Source organism: Grammomys surdaster, unplaced genomic scaffold (genome assembly GCF_004785775.1).
Source record: "Grammomys surdaster isolate TR1022 unplaced genomic scaffold, NIH_TR_1.0 126035, whole genome shotgun sequence".
Lineage (NCBI taxonomy): Eukaryota > Metazoa > Chordata > Mammalia > Rodentia > Muridae > Grammomys > Grammomys surdaster.
In genome coordinates this window covers 489,719-514,812 of record NW_021620848.1, presented here as the reverse complement: position 1 = coordinate 514,812, position 25,094 = coordinate 489,719, and the positions used below count along the sequence as shown (strand labels likewise).

Sequence of the window (25,094 nt, the reverse complement as noted above, 5' to 3'; positions counted from 1 at the left end):
CCAATTCATTCTAGGAAGCCAAAGTTCTGCTGATATCAAAACCACACAAAGATGCAACAAAGAAAGTGAACATCCTACCAATTTCACTTTTGAGTATTGATGCAAAAATGCTCAATAAAATTCTTGCAAACTGAACCAAAGAACATATCAAAATGATCATTCACCATGATCAAGTAGACTTTATTCCAGGGATACAGGGATGGTTCAATATATGAAATTCCATCAAACGTAATCTAGTACATAAACAAACTCAAAAACAAAAACCACATTATCACTTCATTAGAAGGCAAAAAAATCATTTGACAAAATTAAACATCCCTTGATTTTAAAAGTCTTGGAAAGATCAGGAATTCAAGGCCCATAACTAAACATAGTAAGTGCAATATACAGCAAACCAGTAGCCAACGTCAAACTAAATGGAGAGAAACTTGAAGCAATCCCACTAAAATCAGGGACTACACAAGGGTGCCCATCTTTCTTCCTATCTATTAAATATAGTACTTGTCATTCTAACTAGAGCAGTTAGAAAATAAAAGGATGTCAAATGGATACAAATTGGAAAGGAGGAAGTCACTATATCACTATTTTCAATTGATATGATAGTATACTTAAGTGACCCTAAAATGGATTGATATAAAATTAACTCAAACAAATCAGTAGCCTTCCTCTACTCAAAGGATAAGCAGGCAGACAAAAAAATTAGGGAAATGAAACACTTCACAATAGTCAAAAATAATACAAAATACCTTAGTGTGACTCTAACCAAACAAGTGAAAGATTTGTATGACAAGAATTTCAACTCTCTGAAGAAAGAAATTGAAGAGGACCTGAGAAGATGGAAAGATCTTCCATGGTCATGGATTTGTAGGATTAATGTAGTACAAATGGCCATCTCGCTGAAAGGAATCTACAGATTCAGTGCAATCCCCAACAAAATTCTAACTCAGTTCTTCATAGTTAGAAGAAGCAATTCTCAAATTCATTTGGAATAATAAATAACCCAGGTTTACAAAAACTATTCTCAACAATAAAAGAACATTTGAGCGAAACACCATCCTTGACCTCAAGCTGTACTGCAGAGCAATAGTGATAAGAACTGGATGGTATTGGTACAGTGACAGGCAGGCAGAACAATGGAATAGAATTTTAGACCCAGAAAGGAAACCAAAACCTGTGGTCACTTGATCTTTGACAAATAAGCTAAAACCAACCAGTGGAAAAAAGACAGTATTTTCAACAAATTATACTGGTTCTACTGGTTGTCAACATATAGAATAATGCAAATTGAGCCATTCTTATCTCCCTGTATAATGTTCAAGTCCAAGTGGATCAAGGACCTGCTCATAAAACCAGATACACTGAAACTAATAGAAGAGAAAGTGGGGAAGAGCCTCAAACACATGGGCACAAGGGAAAAGTTCCTGAACAAAACACCAATGGCTAATGTTTTAAGATCAAGAATTGACAAATGGGACCTCATAATATCGCAGTGCTTCTGTGAGGCAAAGGACACTACTAATAGAACAAAGTGGCAATAAACAGAGTGGGAAAAGATGTTTACCAATCCTACATATGATAAAGGGCTAATATACAGTATACACAAAGAACTCAAGAAGTTAGACTCCAGAAAACCAAATAACCCTATTAAAATTGGGGTGCAGAGATAAACAGAATTCTCAACTGAGGAAATTTGAATTACTGAGAAGCACCTAAAGAATGGTTCAACATCCTTAGTCATCAGGGAAATGCAAATCAAAACCACTCTGAGATTCCCCCACACATCAGTCAGAATGGCTAAGATCAAAAACTCAGGTGACAGCAGATGCTGGCAAGGATGGAGAGAAAGGGGAACACTTCTTCATTGGGGATTATAAGCTGGTACAACCTTTCTGGAAGTCTGTCTGGCAGTTCCTCAGAAAATTGGACATAGCACTAGCTGAGGATCCAGCTATACCATTCCTAGGCATATACCCAGAAGATGCTCTAACATATAACAAGGACACATGCTCTACTATGTTCATATTTATAATAGCCAGAAGCTAGAAACAACCCAGATGTCCCTCAACAGAAGAATGGGTACAGAATATGTGGTACATTTACACAATGGAATATTATTCAGCTATTAAAAACAATGACTTCATCAAATTCCCAGGCAAATGGATGAATTTAGAAAACATCATCCTGAGTGAGGTAACTCAGTCACAAAAGAACACACATGGCATGTACTCACTGATAAGTGATAATTAGGCACAGAATGTGGAATACCCATGATACAACTCACAGACCACATGAAGCTCAAGGGGAAGGAAGACCAGAGTGTTGATGCTTCAATACTACTTATAAGGGGGAACAAATAATGAAGGGAGTTAGAGGATGGAAGGGACTTCGGAGGAAGAGCAGTGGGGGAGGGGAAAAGAGGGGGGAGAATCAAGTATGGAAAGAGATGGAGGAGATGTCTAGAGGGTCAGGAAATTGAACAGAGGTGTGTAGCAATCAAGGATGGGAAATTGGGGGTAGCATCCAGAAAGTCCCAGACGTCAGTCAGGAAAGCAAGATCCTTCAAGGACCCATGGAGATGGCATTAGCTAAAATACCCCACATACCGGAGGGAGAAACTTTAGAGACCATATTCAGAGGTTAGGCATGGCTTCTTGTTAAGGATTGGAGCCACCCACCCATCTCCAAAATTTTAACCCAGTATTTCTCCTGTCTAAAGGAAATACAGGGATAAAGAGTGGAACAGAGACTGAATGAAAGACCATCCAGAAACTGCCCTGGGGATCCTTACCATATGCAGACACCAAACCCAGACACTATTGTGAATGCCAAGAAGTGCTTACTAAAGGGAGCCTGATACAGTTGTCTCCTGAGAGACTCTGCCAGAGCCTGACCAATACAGATGTGGATGCTCACAGCCAACCATCATATTTAACACAGGGGCCTCAGTGGAGAAGTTAGTGGAAGGACTGTAGGAGCTGAAAGGGACCTATCTGTCATCAGTGGAAGGGGATGCCCTTGGTGCTGTGAAGGCTTGATGCCCCAGTGTAGAGGAATGCTAGGGAAGTAAGGCAGGAGTGGATGGTGGGGGAGCACTCTCATAGAAGCAGGGTAAGGGGAAATGGGATAGAGTGTTTGCAGAGGGAAAACTGGGAAATGGATAACATTTGAAATGAAAATAAATAAAATATTCAGAATAAAAGAAAAAAAGAAAAAAGGCCTGCGAAGTTCCAGGAGAGATGATTTTACCTCCAATATGCAACCCTTACTCCCGAGAATGACAGTGATAATTGTTTTGGTCCTTTGTACCTCTTTCTACATGATTTTCACTACATATTTAAGCTTCAATCAGAATTTCCTGTGACTATATTAATCCTTCAAATATTAATAATCTTTATCTTTGTATATCACCTCTCACTATTATTATTACAATAATACAAGGGAGAAGGAAGGAATAAGAGAGTGTGGAAGGAAGAAATAGGAAGGAATGTGAGAGGTAAGAAAATGGAAGAAAAGAAGGAGAAAAGATAGACAGAAAAAAATGAGAACAAGAATCTTTCATCTGAATGCTTGTTTCAGGGTTGACTTTTGGGAAATCCAAAGCTAATAAAGGAAGTTAATAAAGGAAAGAAAAAAAAAAGCATTGCTGTGTAGCATAAGAAGCTATTTAAATTGGGAAAGAATTAACCTATATGGAATTCTTTGCTCTAACTTTGGACTTTTTTATAGCCTTATAATAACCTGAAGTCATGGATGGCCCATCAAAGTAAGTACTTTGGGAAATAGAAAGAACAGTGTTTAGTGCTACGTCTACAGTAAAGATGAAACAAATTTAGTTTTGCATTTGTAAAAGTTCAGCCCTTGGTTGTAGTAATGATGCCTGTTTACTTTCATAGACATTTCCAACTTTAATATTATTGGTTTCTATTTTAGTTTTATTGATATGGTTATGTTAACCAGGATAGAATTATGATTAATGATATCCTTTGTTCTTTTATCCTGGGTATCATAGACTACTGTGAAATTTATGCAACACCACCAAACTGACTGCAGAATTTGCGTGCCATTTCTTATGTGTTGCCTTATTTTTTCCTGATATGTGACAACTAAAGAGCGTGAAGAAAATAAAAGGAACTCACGTTGTATGAATTGCTTCAAATACAATCAGCACATAAGTGTATTTTTTTCCTTCTTTCAACAGAAGAAATTCACTGTGGATGAACTCTTGCCATTTGTTAGTAGGTTAAAGATTCTCAGACTTGCACCATTTGTTGAAAATGCTTTCTTTTTCTTTCTTTCTTTTTTTCTTATTGTATGGTTTTGAATTCTTTGTCAAAAATCAAGTGTCTGTAGGTGTATGGCTTTATTTCTTGGTCTTTGGTTTTATTCCATTGATTAACCTGTCTGTTTTTAATATCAATACCATAAAGTTTTTATTTAGTATTACTCTGTAATACAGCTTAGAATTAGGCGTGGTGATAACTCCATATACTCTTTTATTGTACAGAATTGTTTTAGCTTTCTTGCATCTCTTGTTTTTCCATATGAAGCTAGGAATTGCTTTTTCAATGTCTGTAAAAAATTGCCTTGGAATTTTGATGGGAATTGCATTTAATCTGTTGACTGCATGTAGAAGAATGCAGATAGATCCATATCTATCACATTGCACAAAATGCAAGTCCAAGTAGATCAAAATCCTCAACATAAAACTAGATACACTAAATATAATAGAATAGAAAGGAGAAATAATCTTGAGTGCAATATTACAGGAGACAAATTCTTTACAGAATACTCAGTCTTAACTCAGTCACTAAGATCAACAATTGTAAAAAGGACCTCATGAAACTGAAAGGCTTCTGTAAGGCAAAGGATACTCTCAATTGGACAACACCATAGCCTATAAAAGGGGAAAAGATCTTAATCAGCTCTGTATTCAACAGAAGGCAAATACCCAAAAGAAATAAAGGACTCAAAAATTTAGACACTAATAAACCAAATAACCCAATTAAAATGGGGTATAGCTAAACAGAATTCTCAACAGAGGGATATGAAACAGTTGAGAACACTTAAAGAAATGTTCAGCATCCTTAATCATCTGGGAAACAAAAATCAAAACTACTACAAGATTCCATCTTATAATGGGGAATATCAGAAACTGAAGTGACAGCATATGCTGGAAAGGATATGGAGCAAGGGGATCACTCCTTCATTTCTGGTGGGCATTTGAACTTGTACAGCCACTTTGAAAATCAATTTGATAGTTTTCCAGATAATTGAAAATAGATCTACATTAAGACCCAGTTCCATTACTCCTGGACATATACCCAAAAGTGCGCTACCTTACCACAAGGACATTTGCTCAACTATGTTCATAGCAGCTTTATTTGTAATAGCCAGAACTTGGAAACAACCTAGATATTCCTCCACCAAAGAATGGATAAAGAAAATATGGTACATTTACACAATGGAATACTACACAGCTATTAACTATTCTGAGTGAGGAAACACAGACCTAGAAAGACATACATGGCCTGTACTCACTTATAAGAGGTTATTAGTACATAAAGCACAGGATGACCATGTTACAATCCAAAGACTCCAAAAGCTAAATAACAAGGAGAGACCAAGGGAGGATTCTTGAATCTTATTCAGAAATGGAAATAAAATAGGCGTTGGATGTAGATAGAGGGAGGCAACTGGAACAGGAGTGGATATAAGTGGTCTGCGAAGAGAGATGACTGGTAGAAGAATGGAAATTGGTGTCTGAATACACCTCTAGGACATACCTGAGATTTGGCATTGAGGAGGCTCACAGATATCTATGGGGTTGACCCTAACTGAGACTCGTAGCAGTGAGAGATATAGACTGATGTGGCTACGTCTTGTAGCCAGGAAGAACTTTCAATGAAGGGAGGGGGGCAACAACACATCCATACAACCCTTGGCCCAAAATTTGCCCTGCCTACAAGATGAAGCAGAGATTGAGGGATGGCCAACCAGTGGCAACCGAACTTGAGACCCATCCTATGGAAGAGCGACAGCCACTGATAATATTAATGATACTCTGTTATGCTTGCAGACAGGAGCCTAGCAAAACTGTCCTCTGAGTGGCCTCATCCCACAGCTGATGGGAACACATACAGAGACCCACATCCAAACATCAGGAAGAGCTCTAGATGTCTTGTGGAAGAATGAGAGGAAGAATTGAGGGAACTGGAGGGATAATAGATAGCACATGATCTCCAGAGTTAACTAACCTGAGCTCATGGGGGCTTACAGAGACTTAACCACCAACCAAAGAGCACACAGGCTGGACCTAGGCTCTCTGCACATATGTAGCAAATGTGCAGCATAGTTTCCATGTGAATCCCTTCTTATTTTGGTTGGGGGCTGACTCTGAGTCTGTTGTCTTCTTTTGGATACCTTTTAACTAGCTGGATTGCCCCTTATTAGTGTTGGTCATTTGAATGTGTGAGCCCCACCAGGTGGTGCTACTTGAGAGGCATTTTTTAAATGAATGATGTATGATAAAATGAAAATGGCACTTTTGTCATTCAGGTTATCGAAGTTTAAAAGATCCATGCCATTCTCAGTTTGATTTCTCTGCTTTCTGTTATGGTTTAAGATATGAACTCTCAATTCTAGCTCTATCCCTACCTATCAGTATGCTTCCCTGACATGTATATGATAGACTCCTGTCCCTCTGGATTTGTAAACCCAAATAAACTCGTGAATTGGTTATAATATTTTGTTTTTTTTTTCATAGCATCGAAAAGTCATTAAAATAATCTTAGTGCATTTTTAATGGGTTTGATATTAAATTTTTTTTAAAAAGTTGTTTATTTTTCACAATTCCTTTAAGTTTAAAATCCTGTATTAAGACAACCTGAATTTTGCAGGCAAATGGATAGAACTAGAAAAATACCATCCTGAATGAGGTAACAGACTCAAAAAGACATGCATGTTTAATTTTATTACAAATGGATATTAGCTCTAAAGTACAGAATACCCATGATACACCTCACAGACCAAAAGAAGTTAAACAAGAAAGAAAGTGAGGATGATTCCTCTCACTTAGAATGGAAAACAAAATAATCATGGGAGGCAGAGGGAAGGAGGGCCCTGAATGGGAGAGGTGAGGAGGATCAGAATAGTAGGGGCAGGATCAGGTGTGGCAACAAAAAGGAGGGCCAGGAGAAAGAATGGAAGGATGCAGCTGCAGGGGATGTGGGGTCTAGGGAATCTTTATAAAGTCCCAGAGACCAGGGAAGGGGAGGGACCCAGGAGTCAATGTGTTTGACCTTAGCCAAGATGCCTACAGTGGGGACATGGAACCTGAAGCGGTCACCTTCTGTAGCCAGGTAGAACTCCCAGTGGAGGGATAAGAACACCAACCCATCTGCAAAACTTTTACCATAAAATTTGTCCTGTCTAAAAAAAATGAAGGGAAAAAGATGGAGGAGAGACAAGCAATAACCGACCCAACTTGAGACTTATCCCACGGTCAAGCACCAATCCCTGACAGTACTAATGATACAGAACGGAGCCTAGCATAACTGTCTTCTGCCCAGCAGCTGACTAAAACAGATGCAGAGACCCACAGCCAAACATTAGAGGGAGGTCTAGAACCATTATGGAAGAGCTAGAGGAAGAATTGAAGGCCCTGAAGGGGAAGCAAAACCCACAGAAAAACTCAGTGTCAACTAATCTGGAACCCTGGGAGCACTCAGACTCTGAACACCCAACCAAAGAGCGTACACAGGTACCAAGGACTCCAGGTAGCAGAGGGCTGCCTTGTTCTGCCTCAGTTGGAGAGGATGTACCTAATCCTTCAGAGATTTGCTGTGCCAGAATGAACTCTACCGTTCCAGAGGCAAAGAGAAAGGGGGATAGGAGGAGGGACTCTGCGATGGGAACACTAGGAGTATGGCAGCATTGGACAGGTAAATTCATTAATCAATTAAAAAATAAAATAATATCCTGAATTATGGCAAAAGTGGTAAGACAATCAGCTAAGCAAACGTATTTAAAAACAAAGTTATGTTTGTTTGGACAATGCAGTTATTCTCTGTTCCTTACAATATATTGTATTAATATAATTTATAAATATATCTTATGTATATAATTAATAGAGTTAAGCATATGGTGTCTATAATTATACAAATACTAAGAACTGTGTAAATGTGCATAACATATTGTGTTTATAAATGTGTAAATATTTTACTTATGTTAACATACTTGTAATATAAGTTAACATAATAAAGCAATGACAAAAATTATTTCAGTGGTCCAACTTAATCATTTTGGGGAATGACCATTTGCTGAAGAGTGTTCACAAAATCTAAAGCACTTAACCCTGTTGGTAGATGGAGTCCAATCTAGTACCTCACACATGCTAGGCAAGCTTTGTACTACCAACATTTAAGGCCTCAAACTAGAATTAAGAAATGGAAGTAATACAAAAGTCAATATGTACATTGATTACTGTGGTATTAATAAAATGCCAAATTCTAAAGTTACCTAAAATTACCTAAAATTTTTAAATACTGTTACATAGTAATCATTAACTTCTTTAATGACATGTCTACTATACTACTACAGCAATGTGATAGCTATAAACAAGCTCTGAAATTAAAATAGCTAAATCTGGATTGGTAGAAGTAGACTGAAATATTACTTCTGTTATTTCCAAATTTTACTATTTTTTTCAAATTGGTACAAATTCATATGCAATGTTTATACTTGGTGGTTAATATTATCCTTTACATTTTAAGAAAAAAAGAGAACAATTATAAACATTTGGCATGGCAAATGGTTGTATTCAAGATACCTTATTTAGTTCTATCAAAGAAGCTTGCATATAAGTATTAAATAGTACTAAAATTTGGATTACTGTCTCAAGGAGCATATTGAACCATGGTAATATTGGGAAGTGACAAAGCACTTAAAAGCACTAGGTCCTCATGGGTAGTCTATAGTCAACAAGATTGCTTTGAAATGGATTGTGTACCTTTACTTTCCATTTCTCTATGTGTTCATGGCATAAGGAAACAGGCTTTGTTTATCATGTTCTCATGTACAAATGCTGTGAAGCTTGATAAAGAGGATCTAAAGCCTCAAGAGCTGTGGGACAAAATCTAGCTTCCTACTTCTTATTCTGATTATCTTCTGTACTTGCATAGAATAATGGAATGCCAATTAATACAAAGAGAATCACATTTCATACTTGCCTTTACAGCTTCTCCCGTCTTCTGTTACTTCAAATCCATCCTCACAGTAACATCTTGTAGCATTTCTGACCATTGCACATTTGAACTGGCAATTCAACCTCTGACAACTGGGTAACAATTCTGTAGAGAAAAAAAAAGATACAGTCTCTGTCTCAGATTGTGCACATAAAAATGTTTAAATTAAACATCATTAATATTTATTATAATTGGTTAAAGCAGGAAGTTATATCTATTGTCTTAAAAACACACTGATTTGCATGTATTTTAAGGACGAGTAACAGAACTTAATGCAGACTGGTGCTGAGTTTTCTTCTTGTTATCATGTTACTATGCTCAAATAACAAGTCTGTTCAAATTCTGATAAATTAAATTATTTCAACAGGAAAAGTGTCAGTGTGCAGGTTCATTTCCTTATCCATGTCTTCTCTGCCTGACACAACAATTGATTTTCTATCTTTGGAAGCTTGTTTTGATTTACCAATCCATGGGTAACTTGCATAAAATCAATGTGTGTGTATTCCATCCCAATAATTTACTTTCATTGGTAGAAAAATATTACAGAAATACTGGACATAATATATGTTATTATGCTTGAGTTCTTCCAGAAGAAATACATCATTGAAGAACAAGTTAGCCAACCCTCCAAGTAAATTCAGATTCATTGTGATAAATGCACAAGGCAGTGGGTGACAGGAACACATTGCACAGTTCCTAAGGAGGGTAGTATTTGCTAAACTTGAAAACATTTTCATAGAAGATATGACTGCTTATGTAACATGAAAATATTGTTCCAGTGTACTATAACAATACAATTTTCCCATAGGATGAATGATAAGAGTTTTGAATATTAAAGTTAAATGAGTCAAAATATGTTGCTATTTGGCATAAATTTTAGTTGATTCTTTTATAAACATTTAAAAGATAACAGAAAACAAATAATAATAACATGTCTCGATCATTCTAAATTGAATGCTGTGTATAATTACCTGTACTATTGCCTTACCTTAATTACTTTTTAATTACAATGTAGGATAATGTTTCATTATCCGTCTCTTAAAACTGAAAACCTAATTCCTAACTTTCACTCATTTATGCTAACCTTGTTACTTATGTCTTTTAGGAAGCTAAAGTGGTCAGAAAAGATATTACTAGTTTTACAATCCACATCTGATAACCTGTGCAAATTTTTGTGTCCCTGCCTTTCAAACTTAGCTGAGGTAATAACCAAATCCCCAACCCTACCACTTCTCTGCTACTCTATCTTATTCAAGATCAATGCTTAAGTTGTGCTTCACTTCCTCCCCTCGCCCTTATTTTATTATTTATATTAGGTCAGGGTTGCCAAACTAAAACCTCACTCTATTTCCAAATTTTTGGTTGGAAGAAACCCACACTCATTATTTACATACAGATTCTGACTGCTTTCCTAACACCTCCGAGACAACAAGGCCCAGAAAGCAAGAAATATATTCTCCTGGCTGTTACAGAAGAGGTATTCTGAATGTTGTGCTACTTCACTCTTAGTTCTGAACATACTTTTTGTTTTCCCAGATTACAAACGAAGGCCATAGACATCAGCCAACTCCTCTGCCTCTTTATTGTCAATTCTTTTTTCTATTTGTATCTTTAAACACACACACACACATGCACATGCACATGCACACGCACACGCACACACACACACAGGCACAAACACACACACACACACACACACACACACACACACACACACACACACACATATATATATATATATATATATATATATATATATATATATATATATATTCATTCTTTGTGAATTTCTACATTAAACTTACTTTATTAACTTGCTTTCCAGGCTCATCGACTTACTTATTAGGAAGTCCCCTGGTAACCTTCATGGTTTAAGAGTTCACTGGCTCTGGTTGTCCTTCATTTGACTTATTCTACTTCCAGTGTAACAGGTGCTTGACTTGCCACCTAGTTCATGGCCTATTTTGTTAAATTCCATTTTGTTTCATCTTCCTGATATAATGTGCCAACATTAAAAACTGTTATTTTTCTCTGTCTGTAGGATATTTGTGAACTCCATTGTTTGAAACATAAATGCTGAGCTTGAATTTGAAGGTTAATTTTACCTTCCTTAATTTGTAAATTTCATAAACCTAATAATCATTGAAATATCATATTAGTTTTCTTGGAATTTTGTATAAGTTTTCTTAATGTAGCTTCAACCAACATAAAACACTACTATATTTACTTTGAATATCAAATACTAGGTTCATGACAACAAACTATAGACATTCATATTATTCATTATTTGATGCATAATGTCTTTGCCTTTTATCTAAGGAATGCTAATACAAAATATCGAATGTATAATTCTTCTGAAATATTAACTCTGTCTACTATGCCTGATTGAATTTAAGAACCAGACTCTGGATAGGAAATCTCTGAACTTTCATAGACTTTTAGAATAAACTCTAGCTATAAGCTAGACCAAGATTCTACTGTAAGTGTAGGACAGGACTTCAGTGTAGGGGCAGTCTACCTGCAAACCTGTCTGAATCCTGAGTTCTCACTATAAAATCGAGGGAGATATACAATTTAATTAATTGATAAGTCATTGTTAATCAAACTTTAATAATTTGTTTCTAGAGACACAGAACATTGTTTATAGTTTGGTATTGGATCAACAAATCAATGTAATATCTTTACTTAAGAATGAGAATTAACATTAGTCACCATTTATAGTTAATTTATATGAGCTAAACCTATAAGATAGTTAATTTATTTCCCAAGGGTAATTGACCTGTAAATCATGGAAGCAATCCAAGCTTTATTTCAATTTGCAGGACACTTCAGTCTGATGATCTCTGAGCACTTATTCAGTACTAAGTCACTAAGTACTGTTTTAATGACACATTCTAAGATTTTGTGTAGATCCATGTATCAGTAACAATAGGGTGTGGTAGTCAATGAAATTAGGTAAGAAGCATAACAATGTAAAAACTATCAAAAGAATACATAAAAATACTGATTTTATCAGTAACAGAAAGAAGGACTCTTCCATGTTTAAAAAATGTAGAACGTCATCAGGGAAATATTTGCGAAAAAAAATTCAGGTACTCTTTCAATATGAGGTTAGAGAGATGGCTCATAAGTTAAGAGCACTTGTTCTGCAACAATAAGACCTAAATTTGTATCAAGTTCTCACATAAAAATCCAGACGTCCTCTCAAACAGGCCTATCACGTCAGTTGTGGGGAGCAGAACCTGGAGAATCAATAATAATTACTGAATGCCATCCCAAAGGAGAAATGGGAGTTTCATAAAGAGACTTTCCTTTAAAGCAATAAGGTGAGATAATGATCTGACACGCCTTCCTCTGGTTTCTCTGTGTGGTATTCAGAAAAACAAATGCAGAAAGGCACACTGTCTTGTTTCACACAACACATATATCCACATATGAATATACATGTGCCATCATCATAAAGTCTGGTTATTTGACTGAATTAGCAATACTTAAAATACCTAAATCAATGACGTATCTGGATGGTAACACAGCCCTCCAGAGATATCTGATAACCTATTTTTTAACATTGACACAAAACATGACCATTTCTTTCATTTTAAAAAAAGTAGTACGTTAAGGACTCAATCAGATTCTATTGATGGAGTTTTTCCTACATTCATCTATTTTTTAAAACATCTCTTTAACGATCTTACAAAAAACTGTAAAGAAGGAAAAGACCAAAAGGAAGACTTGAAAGAGATCCATATACTAATATCTAATCTACTAATATCTTGCATATCTAATGCAAGCTAAGTTTCCAAAAAAATATATAGCTTTGTAACATCTAAAGTTTGAAGATCTTAGATTCTCAAAATAGATGTTTGAATTTGTATTACTAGAATATAGCAAAAATAAGAGGAATGCAGTTAATTTATAAAATGTCTAAGGCTATTTTGCTTGGAGGTGGTACGGTGAATCAAGAGTTTTTAACTCTCCTTCTCCTTAGGGATTCCAGGCTATGTAGTTCTTCAAAGAGCAAGGAAATTTTTACTATCAAGTTTCATCTAGCTACTTCTTCCTAGGTAAAAATAGTGGTCATTTCCCTATATCTGAACCATCTACATCTTTAGGCTACATTGTTGATACTGCAATTAGTAACATAGTACTCTGCAGTATTACTATAAGCAGTCTGTTTACAAACTGTGCACATTCAGTTGCTTTCAGTGCAGTGTCATCTGATTGATGAACACTGAATTATTTTTGTGTAAATAATTTGTTATTTGGATAAATCTGAAATTTCTGAGTTACATCATAGAAGACTATTTCATACCAGAAGAAACGACAAGATTATTTCTAGAGAGGATACTAGGGCTAGGCATATATTTGCAATGTTATGCTTTGTGAACCCATATGCATATTTTTTTGCAGTATTCAGGTATTTTTAGAACAAGAAAATTTGAAGTCTGACAACATGCGTCTTTACAATGTTCTTTTCTATTAGCATTTTAAGTGTTCCAGCTCTACTTTATTTCCAACTGTAATTTTTCCAAGTGCTGAGGCATTCTATAACCTTTTTGAAACCAAGTAAAAAAAAGAAAAAGAAAAAAGTCAAAAATAAAAACAGGCAAACAAACAAAGAAAACAAAAACAAAAACAAAACAGAACATTCCCCCATGGTTGTTAATCAAGTCATATTCTAGCGCTAGCAGCCACAGTAAAATTTTTGTTGACCTCTTGAAAAAAATCCTTTAATCCTATGCTATTTCCTCTTTGATATTTGAACACCCCCCCTCATCAAGACCCACATTTGAGTGCCACTCATAGATTTTTTTTTGCCCACTTTGTGGGTTCTTTTTTGCCCATGTTTTATCTCTCCTGGTTTTATGCCTTAACATTCGATTAGAGAGAAAACAATTCTAGAGAAGACAGATCCTAGAATCTAATTTCCTTCTTTCTTTTTCTTCTTTGAGGATGCCTACCTACAAACTATAACCAACCTTCCTGAGTGACCAACAACCATCCAACCCATCTTAGGGACTCTATCATTTATATATCCTCTGAATATTTTCCAGAATTTCAAACATAACACAATTACAAAAATTATCTTCAGCTAATACAACCATACTTCTTCTAGATCATAAGGCAAATCAAGGTAGCTGCTCTGGACAGTCTGAAATAGGCCCACAACCCACACCTAGGATTAAAATAAAATCACATTCTTACAATATGTCTTTTTTAAAGAAAAAAATTCAAAAATTTTACCACATTTCCCTCTTCTCTTTTAAGCCAATAAGTAGTGGGAAAGTAAAAAGAGATATTTTCAATGAAATAAGTGCTTTTCAAGTTAGTACCCAAAGTTTTCAGGAGACATCTCCTGCTCAATTCTAATCTTTATCAATTTTAATAGTATTCACAACTTCTCATTTCTTGTGGAGATATAAATAAATTCAATTCCCAACACAAAACTTTTGCTGGTTTTTGTATTGATGTTAAAACATCCTTATAGTATATAGGCTAAATGAATTCCACAGGTGTGTGTGTGTGTGTGTGTGTGTGGTATGTGTGTGTGTGTGTGTGTATTTGTTTGTTTGTTTATTTTTCTATATCCTGGTGAGGCTCTCCTGCTGAGTATTGAGGTTTTTGGTCCCCAAGTTATCTTCCTGTTGACCAAAGTTAAACAGCTTATCATCCCTTATCCTTTCATTTATAAGCCTCGCTTGCACCTTTAATGGTTTGATAACTTAAAATTTGATATTTGAATTTTCATATGGAACGTCTTTATTGACACCTTTATTACATCAGGTTTAATATGACTTTGTTTACAACTAAATTTTGTAAACCATTAAGGCATCTCCAGAGCCTTGTATAATCTTTAAAAGTGTTATAATTTTTTTCCTGGGCTCCTCAACTTTGTCCCAAGTTCTTAAATCCACTAAGAGTCATTGTTCTACAGTAACATCACCAAATTTAATCTGTTCTTGTCTAACTGAGTACTGCTCTTTGCCTAGCAACTGACCTTTTTCTACATTTATTCCCCTCAGTTTATTTGCTGTTCAAAATTCTAATTTATTTCTTCCCCCATGTTAACCATTGCAACTGCAGGCAGGCCTCTGGTATAGCTGTTACCACTCCCTTCTAATCTCAGGGAATAATTCTATTTCGAGTAGCCCAATTGTCAAGTATTTTTTTTCACATAAGGTGAGTGTGTTCTTTATGATATTACGGCCTCCTTAAAATGCCTCAGATCTATCATTTCTATAGGACACCATCCTATCTCATCATAAGCTTGTTTCATACAATTAGCAGGAATATTATGTATGACTACTTAGAAAGCTAATGTGATCTTGTAACACTGGGTCATTCCTTTTCTCATTTTGATGGCATGGGTTAGTTCGAGATTAGCACTTTCTCTAGAAATGGACTATTTCAAAAGGTGATTCTCCTGCTTTTTCAGATTTTCTCTGAGCCAGTTGTCCTCAGGTATAGCTTTTTTTCTTTCTTTCTTCCTGAGGGAGATTCCTGTTCTCTTGTTCTCCTTTTTCTAGTGCTCCTTGCTTGCCAAGAGCTTCTATCTCCACCCAATACCTCTCCAACTGCAAAGCTAACTCTGTCACCTTTTCAGAAAAGAGAAAGTAAAGTGACTCTTTCTGTTTTCCAATTTCAGCCATTCTGTTTCTCACGCCTCTCCATTTCCACCAGTAAAAATAGAATAAAATATCGTATCTACATAAGTTAACATTGTTCATTAAAATCTCCAACAAAGACCCACTTCTTAGGAAGAAATGATGATAAACATGATACGTTACTTGTATGTTCCAAACTGAGAGAAAAACAAACTCGACTTCAGTGTTTGTGGTATGACAAAAAAATGCACACTAGTGGTGTAAGGAACAGTTGTGCAGGTTTTCAGAATCCAACTATATAGACTATTCATTTCACAACAAGGGAGGATCACTAAAGTGATCTGACATATGAAATGCACCAAATGGAAACTCAGCATAAAACTTAGAGCACATCTATGGTCTCAGAACTTGAAAGACTAAAAGTTTAAATTCATAGTCTCTTACATGAGTTTGAGGTCCTGAGTTAAATGAGACCCTCTCAAAAAACTAAACCACAAGGAAAAAGGAAACAAACAAACAAAATAAACTCTACCAAAAATGCAGGAGTGAATCATCTAGAGTGTATGTAAGATAATGATTACATTAAGTCTTTAGTCATGAAAATGAAAGTTTGAAAACAAGTGAAGCAATATCGTAGAATACAACACTATTTCTATTTTCTATATTTGTATACATTAAAAATCTTACAAACTCAGATAAAATACTATTTTCAGATGTACAAAACCTGCAGAAAATTATCATCAAATCAAATTTTCTTGGAATGCCTTTAGACTGATATTTTTAATGTTTTCAGCATAAATAATCTTAGTTTCATTATTAAGGATATAGAATTACAAAAGTAACAACAACAACAAACAACTACAAACCTAATATACTACTTATGAGGAAAGAGTGGGACATTCTAGGAGACAGATATGCACCCCAGACTACTCCAGAGCCCAGATTCATCACTGAAGTCAATGCCACCAAGATATTTCACCAGCTGACTCAGACAGAGCAGATACCCACATCCAAAGAGTGAATGCAGCTTGGGGACTCTTGCGGAAGTATAGGAGGAAGGATGGCAGCCCCTAAGTGGTTAGGAACTCCACAGGAAGGCAAACAGAGTTAACTAATCTGGGCACTTGAGGCTCTCAGAGTCAGAATGATTAACCAAAGAACAAACATAGGCTGAACCTAGACCTCTCCCACCATATGTAGCATATGTGCAGCTTGGTCTTCCTCTGAGTCTCGAACAACTGGAGCAAGACTATCACAAAACCTGTTGCCTGTATGTGGTATATGTTCTTCTAGCTGGGCACCCTTGTCTGGCCTCAGTACTACATCATTCTTTTATGAGTGATTGGGTTCTTTTTGAGATTCCATTTTACCAGATTTTATATTTTCATAGATGCTCTCCCCACAAGCACTGTCTACAAAATATGTGTTCTCTCTTAATCTTTTCCTTGCCTTCAGTGTAATTTTGAAAACTCTTGAGGAAACATTTGGAAATATTCTCTTAGGCTGTGATTAAGCAGAAGTTAAAGCTAGAATCAAGAGATAAAAGATAACTGAAAACTCAAGAAACACATCTGCAGATAATAGACTGCACACTAGGGAAATATATTTCTACACAATACATTTTAAACTCTGGAGAAACACCTATTCACATGTGTTATTCCTTTGATGGTAGTGGTATGAGTGCATAAGAATCTAACTGAAAATGACTACCATTGGCAACCAGAGACATACACCTGTAAGGAAAACTCCTACCCAAAAAGATTACATAATCCACTATTATTTAGAAGTGCATACATAGAAAGCCAATTAAGGAAGAAATTAATGTATTAACCACAAATGCTATCCAGAGGGCAGATTACATAAATTTACATACAGAAGACAACCTAAAACTTTCACAACCCTTGAGGAAAGAATAATAATTTTATAAATATTTTAATGATGTACAATAATAATAAAATGTATACTTCATGATAACAATGAGTACTATTATTGTAAATAAATGCAACTCATTTTTATTTTCTCAGTGAAAGGATACAGTAAAAAAATTAAATTTCTAAGAATGAGCCAAACTACATAAAGCACTAATTATCTCTTACTCATTTCTTTAGGTTCATTATAGACACTGTACAAAGATTAGAGTCTGCTAACATAATGAAAAAGAAAAACTTAAACATAATTTGTGAAAATTTATAATACTAAGGGGAATATTGAAACAGTATAAAGGTTTTTTAGAAAATAAAATAAGAAATTATTATATGCTACAGCTCTGAAACTGTACCCTCACACAAATAATGTACACAAAATACACAAAGATAATAAAGCCACATGAAAGTAATTTTATTTGCAAATCCATGTCTACTTAAGTAATAGTCAAAATAGCTAAGGTGTGGAATGAGCCTAACTACACTTCATGGAAGAAATGATTAAACATGCCGTGCTGGAGGCACATCATTTTCCAGTTCCACAACTGTGCCTGAAGGCAGATCAGGTCCTTCAGCAACCCCCACCCTCACCCCCCACAGACACCTACAACTAGAGGAAGTTTGATTCCTATGAGGTCTGTCCTAACCAGATTCACAGGCAAGACATCCCTCACCTCAATACCTGGCCCAAGTGGGACCCCAGTGAGGACAAATGGAGGTGGGAATTCTCTGCTTTGCTGCTGATACATCTTTCTTCCTGCCAACAACTCTGCCTAGGGCAGGGCCAGCACTCCAGACCCCCTCCCACAACAAGCAACAACTTGACTCTCAGGAAATAAGTCACATCCAGAGTCACAGGGGAGACCCCCTCCAACCCTAATACCTGGCCTCATTGGGGCACCCACAGGGTCCTGCTCAAGTTATATCATCCATCATGTCCACAACTCCACTGTTCCCAGAGGGAGGCTATGGAAGTCCATTTTAACTGGGTTCACAGAAGAGACAGGCTCCAGTCAGAGATAGTAAGGGCAGTGAGAGGTAATCATAAGAACATTAGCAACAGAAATCAATATCACTTGACACCATCAGAACCCAGTTCTCCAACCACATCAAGCCCTAGGTACTCTTAACACCTGAAAAGCAAGATTTTGACCTAAAATCCCACCTCATAAAGATGATAGAGTATCTTATGGAGGACATAAATAACTCCCTTAAAGAAATACAATAGAACAGAGGTAAATAGGTAGAATCACTTAAAGAGGAAACACATAAATCCCTTAAAGAATACAGGAAAAGACAAACTGGTGAAGGAATGGATATAGAAACAATAAAGAAATCACAAAGTAAGACAACCCTGTAGATGTAAAATGTAGGAAAGAGATCAGGAGTTACAGATGAAAGCATAACCAAGAGAATACAAGAAAAATAATAAGCAATTTCTGGCATAGAGGATACCACACAACAGTCAAAGAAAATACAAAATGTAAAAAGCATTACAAAAGCTGAAAGGAGCTTCTTAGTAAAGCTACTTGATTACAAGTACCAGAAAAATAATTGTTATACACTGCATACTATATGTTACATGCTGCATACTATATGTTACACACTGCATACTATGTGTTATATGATGCATACACATATTTTCTTTACACAGAGAAAAGAAATAAAAATGAATCAAAGGATTTTTTCAGAAAAAGATTAGAAAGCAGTTTTAGAAGGCCATTACTCAATTCTTAGGTTTGTATGCTTCAGCATCATAAAAATTAGAAGTCTTTCCCAGTTGCACTTTACTTCAAGAAACGGTTATTGTTCTTTTACATTACAGTTAAAATCAGTATTGAGAATTAAATTAAAATTGGAGGGGAAAATATTATCCGATGCAAATTAAGGTATACAGATAAGGATTCTCCCTCAGTGTGGTATATATTTCAACAGGATCCTTGTAAATTGTCATATGCTAATAAAATATCCTATGTGGGGAAAAAAAACAACAACTCCTAATCCAAAATACTCAGCAAATTCAGGACACAATAAAAAGACAAAACCTAAGAAAAATAGAAATAGGAGTGAAGATTCTCAATTCAAAGACCAGAGAATAACTTCAACATAATCATAGGAGAAAATTTCCCTAATTGCAAGACTGAGATGGGCATAAATATACACAAAGCCTACAGAACACCAAGAGTAGACCAGAAAAACTCCTCCCATCACATAATAATCAAAACACTAAATAAACACAATAGAGAAAGCATATTAGAAGCTGTAAGGGAAAAAGGCCAAGAAATGTATAAAGGCAGATGTATCAGAATTACACCAAACTTCTCAACAGAGACTCTAAAAGCTACAAGATTTTGTACAGATGTCATGCAGACCCTAAAAGAACACAAATGTCAGACCTCAATACTATACCCAGCAAAACTCTTGATCACTATAGATGGAGAACACAAGATATTCAAAAACAAAACCAAATTTAAACAGTTTCTTTCTGCTAATCCAGCCTTACAGTGGATAATAGAATGAAAACTCCAACACAAGGAAGGAAACTACACTGAAAGAGAATCAAAAGTTAATCATGTCACAACAAACCCAAAAGAAGAGAACCATACATAATACCACCTCAAACAAACAAACAAACAAACAAACCTAGGAACCAACAATCATTGGTCTTTAATATCTCTCAACATGAATGGACTCAATTATCCAATAAAAATATATAGGCTAACAGACTTGATACATAAACAGGTCCCGGCATTTTGCTGCACACAGGAAACACAATTCAGTTACAAAGACAGATACTACCTCAGGATAAAAGGCTGGAAACTTGTTTTCCCAATAAAATGGTCCCAACAACAAGCTAGATTAGGCATTCTAATATCCAATAAATTAAAATTTCAAGCAAAAGTTATACTCATACTCATCAAAGAAAAATCCACTAAGAGGAAATCTCACTTCTGAATCTGCACACCCAAAATGCAAAGACACCCACATTTGTAATAGGTATGTTACTAAAGCTCAAAAGACACATTGAACCTCACACAACAGTAAGAGACTTCACCATCTCACTCTCATCAATGGGCAGACCATGGAAACAAAACTAAACATAGGCACAGTTAAACTAAGAGAAGTTATGAATGAGATGGATTTAACAGACATCTACAGAATATTTTACCCTCAAATAAAAGAATATGCATTATTTTGAGCACCTCTAGGCACCTTCTCCAAAACTGATTATATAATAATACTCAACAGATACAAGAAGATTGAAATAATCCCATGAATCCTATCAAATCACCATGGATGAAGGCCAGTCTTCAATAACAATAAAAACAACAGAAAGCCCACATACTCATGGAAACTGAACAACTCTCTACTCAATAATAACTTGGCTAGGGAAGAAATACAGAAAGAAATGAATGATTTTCTAGAATTTAATGAAAATGAAGGTTCACATACTCAAACTTTATGGGAAACAATGAAAGCAGTACTAAGATCAAAACTCATAGCACTGAGTACCTTCACAAAGAAATTGGAGCAATTCTACATAAGCAACTTAATAGCACATCTGAAAGCTCTAGAATACAAAAAAGCAAATGTGCCAAAGAGGAGTAGATGGCAGGGAATAACCAAACTTAGGACTGAAATAAACCAATTAGAAACAAAGAGAACTACACAAAGAACAACAAAATTAAGAGCTAGTTCTTTGAGAAAATCAACAAGATATATAGATCCTTAACTAGACTAACTAAAGCACATGGTATCGAAATTAACAAAATCAGAAATGAAAATGGAGGCATAACAAAAGAAACTGAGGAAATTAAAAAAAATCATCAGATTCTACAACACACATGTGATACATATATACATACAACAAAAACACACATATAACACATACAATACAAACATAGACGTATATTACACACACAATACATAAACACTTCACGCACACAAACATACACATATATACACACAGAAACACATGCACACTCATAAATACATATATACAACAGACACATGTATGCAATCATATATATAACACACAATATACCACTCACATACAAAATAAACATACACATGCATATAATATACACATACAACATGCACATATGCACATACATCCACATATACATACAACAAACACAGACATTTTATAACACATATACCATACACATACAATTAAAAAACATACAAATACATCACATATAATACATAAACACCAGACACACACATAAATACACATACAGACACACACAGACACACACACACACATGTGTGTGTGTCTGTGTGTATGTGTATGTTTATGTATCACAAACTAAACCAACCAAACAAAAACCTTATTTTGTTATTGGCAGAAAAGTAGACATATAAATTAATGGAATGAAGCAGGTGATCCAGAAAAATCTATATGGCTACAGCTACTAATACTTGACAAAAAGGGTAAAGATATACATTAACTAAAAGTCTCTTTAGAAAAATAAGAATGAAAATTGAATTTTCATAGTTTTTATAACTAATCTAAACATATATATTTACTCCACAAAAACTTTAAAAATTGATACTTAATATTTATAGGACCCGAAAGTTTAAAACTGCTAGATAAAACCCAACTCAAGTACCTCATGATATTGTCATGTGCAAGGCTATATGACGTTACTTCAAAGCACAGGAAATAGTTTTAAGAATTAACAAACTGGATTCAAAAATGTTGAAACATTTCTGCACAACCAAAGTAACAAACACCACAGTGAAGTGAGCATTTACAGGATAGGAATAAATATTTGCCAAGAAGACATCAGAGAAAGAGTTAATGTCTAGGATATTTGGAGATCTTCAAAATAAAACACACACCCATACTCACAGAGACAAGGCAATCAAAATCTTCAAATCAATGAAGAGATTAAGTTGCTGAATGCACACTCTTCAAAATGGAATTCAATCCTTTCAATTTTTCATTTGTTCTAACATAACTGTGTATTAGCGATGCCACTGGTGTGTGGAGGACACATGGAGCCTAAGGAAATATCTTTTCATTACATTTACATCTCCCATTTCTCAACACCTACTTTAGATAAATAGGTCAATCAATACAAATTTTTCTTATATACAGTGGCTGATGGGGGAAAGTCTATCCCATTGTGGATGGTGCCATCCCTGGGCCATTGATCCTAGATTCTATATGAAAGTAGGCTAAGCAAGCCATCTGTGGAAAGCCAGCAATCAGCACCCCTCTATATCCTCCGCATCTGCTCCTGCTTAGAAGTACATGCTCTGCTCAAGTTATCATCCTAGCTTCCTTCAATAATGAACAGTTATATGGAAAGGTAAGCCAAATAAACCCTCTCCCCAGCTTGCTTTTCAACCCCAGGAAAAAACCCTAAGACAATGTCTCATGTTTTTAGTTATAGCCTGAAGATGATACTGAAGGAAGAAGAGGAGGAGGAGGAAAAGGAGGAGGAGGGAGAGGGGGAGGGGGAAGGGAGGAAGGAGGAGGAGGATTAGGAGGAGGAGGAGGAGGAGGAGGAGGAGGAGGAGGAGGAGGAAAAAGAGGAGGGAGGCGGTTTGGGACCGAGCCTAGAGCAGGTCGCAGGCAGCAGCTCCGTACCCAACCGCAGAAAACCAAGAAAAACAGGGACTCCCAGGAGCTTGAACTCACGCAGCATCCCAGGTAAAATTGAATCACCCGTGATGCCTGCTATTAGAAGTTCTAACCCAGATGGACCAGAAGCCAGGAGCCTCGCCCTTACCCTCACCCCCTACCTTTTCCCACCTGCACAAGGTCCCCTGAAGCTGGGCAACTGCAAGATCCTGCTTGGCAACTGCAGATAGACTCAAAGCAGTGTACCATATCATCTGAAGAATAGCAGGGAGACCATAACTCAAGCAGTGTACCATATCTTCTGAAGAATAGCAGGTTCCAGTCCTCCTCGCCCCCACGAATAACCAGGACCCGCCGGTCGGGCCAAGTGGCACCCAGACGTGGGGCTCGAGGCACGGACCCATCCGGACGGACCCTCATTGAGAGGATGTGCGCACGACATCAAGATTGAGCAAGACAGAGATCATCGCCCGTGACCTGTCATCCACAGAACCAGGTTGATGCTGCCATCAAGAAGGGAGTTGAAGTTCATTACCATCAGCTGAAAATTGCAGAGGATCCAGAAGTGACTCCGCAGGAGACTGACACAGCTGTCAGCTCCCCTGCCTCCCCCTACGGTCGACCCCTAGACTTCCACGCCCTCCAGAAGGGTTCCTGGTATGCCTGGCTTTGCCCTCATTTCTCTCGCTAGAGAGCTTGGCCTCTTGATCACCACAACAAAAATTGGCTTTTTCCTAAACCAAGGCCACCCTTGATATGGCCGCTAACATTGGGGAGCCTTCCTTTATGACAATATTACACCCCAAACTGACAAATGGTTGGTAACTTGAACATTTACAAGAGACTAGGATGGCTGTGAGTTAGCCCAATGACGGGATTATTGTAGGTCCACTTCCCAGGGGCCCACCCAATGCAGCCGAAAAGGAGTGCGTGGTGCTGGGAGTGGGTGCAGCCTACATGGCCTAAGACAGGGCTCTCACCCTCCTTTCACCCACATCAGAGTCCCTTGACGTTGCCCATCGTCGACAGCCTAAAGCCTTCGACCATCGATGTGACTTGTCTCACGTCAGTGTTTTGGGGTTGTGAACTTGTCTAAGACCCCCCATAATTAGACATACAAATTCAAAACTCACATAGTTGGGATTGAACACAAGAAGCCTTCTCTAACTAAACAGAGAAGGGGGAGATGCCAGAAGCCAGGACCCTCGCCCTTACCCTTACCCCCTACCTTTCCCCACCTGCACAATGTCCTCTGAAGCTTGGCAGCTGCAAGATCCTGCTTAACAACTGCAGATAGACTCAAAGCAGAGTACCATGTCTTCTTAAGAATAGCAGGGAGACCATAACTCAAGCAGTGTACCATATCTTCTGAAGAACAGCAGGTAGATCATAATTCAAGGCAGTGTACCAAGGCACAGGCCAAGAAGATTTTGTACCTTTCCACCACCTGGACCCTCTTACCCCCTCCCCTTGTAAAACATGCTATAAAAAAGCATTTCATGTTCAAAAAAAAAAAAGAAATTAAAAAAAAAAAGAGGAGGGAGAAGGGGAGTAGTAGGAGGAAGGCAAGGAGGAGGAGGAGGAGGAGGAGGAAAAAGAGGGAGAGGGGGAGGAGGAGGAGAAAGGCAAGGAGGAGGAGGAGGAGGAAGAGGAGGAGGAAGAGGAGAAAGAAGAAAAGAAGAAGGAGAAGAAGAAGAAGAAGAAGAAGAAGAAGAAGAAGAAGAAGAAGAAG

The 25,094-nt window shown here is 36.7% G+C and overlaps 1 protein-coding gene across 1 annotated transcript in view; it reads right to left on the bottom strand.

The window, feature by feature from the left end:
- The window catches only part of Lrp1b (LDL receptor related protein 1B), a 1,533,520-nt gene that overhangs the window by 1,028,469 nt on the left and 479,957 nt on the right, over positions 1–25,094 (bottom strand). The window contains exon 3 of the mRNA XM_028754677.1: positions 9,228–9,347. Within this exon, the coding sequence (XP_028610510.1) occupies positions 9,228–9,300 (73 nt within the window). The 5' untranslated portion in view covers positions 9,301–9,347. The remainder of the gene's footprint in view (positions 1–9,227; positions 9,348–25,094) is intronic.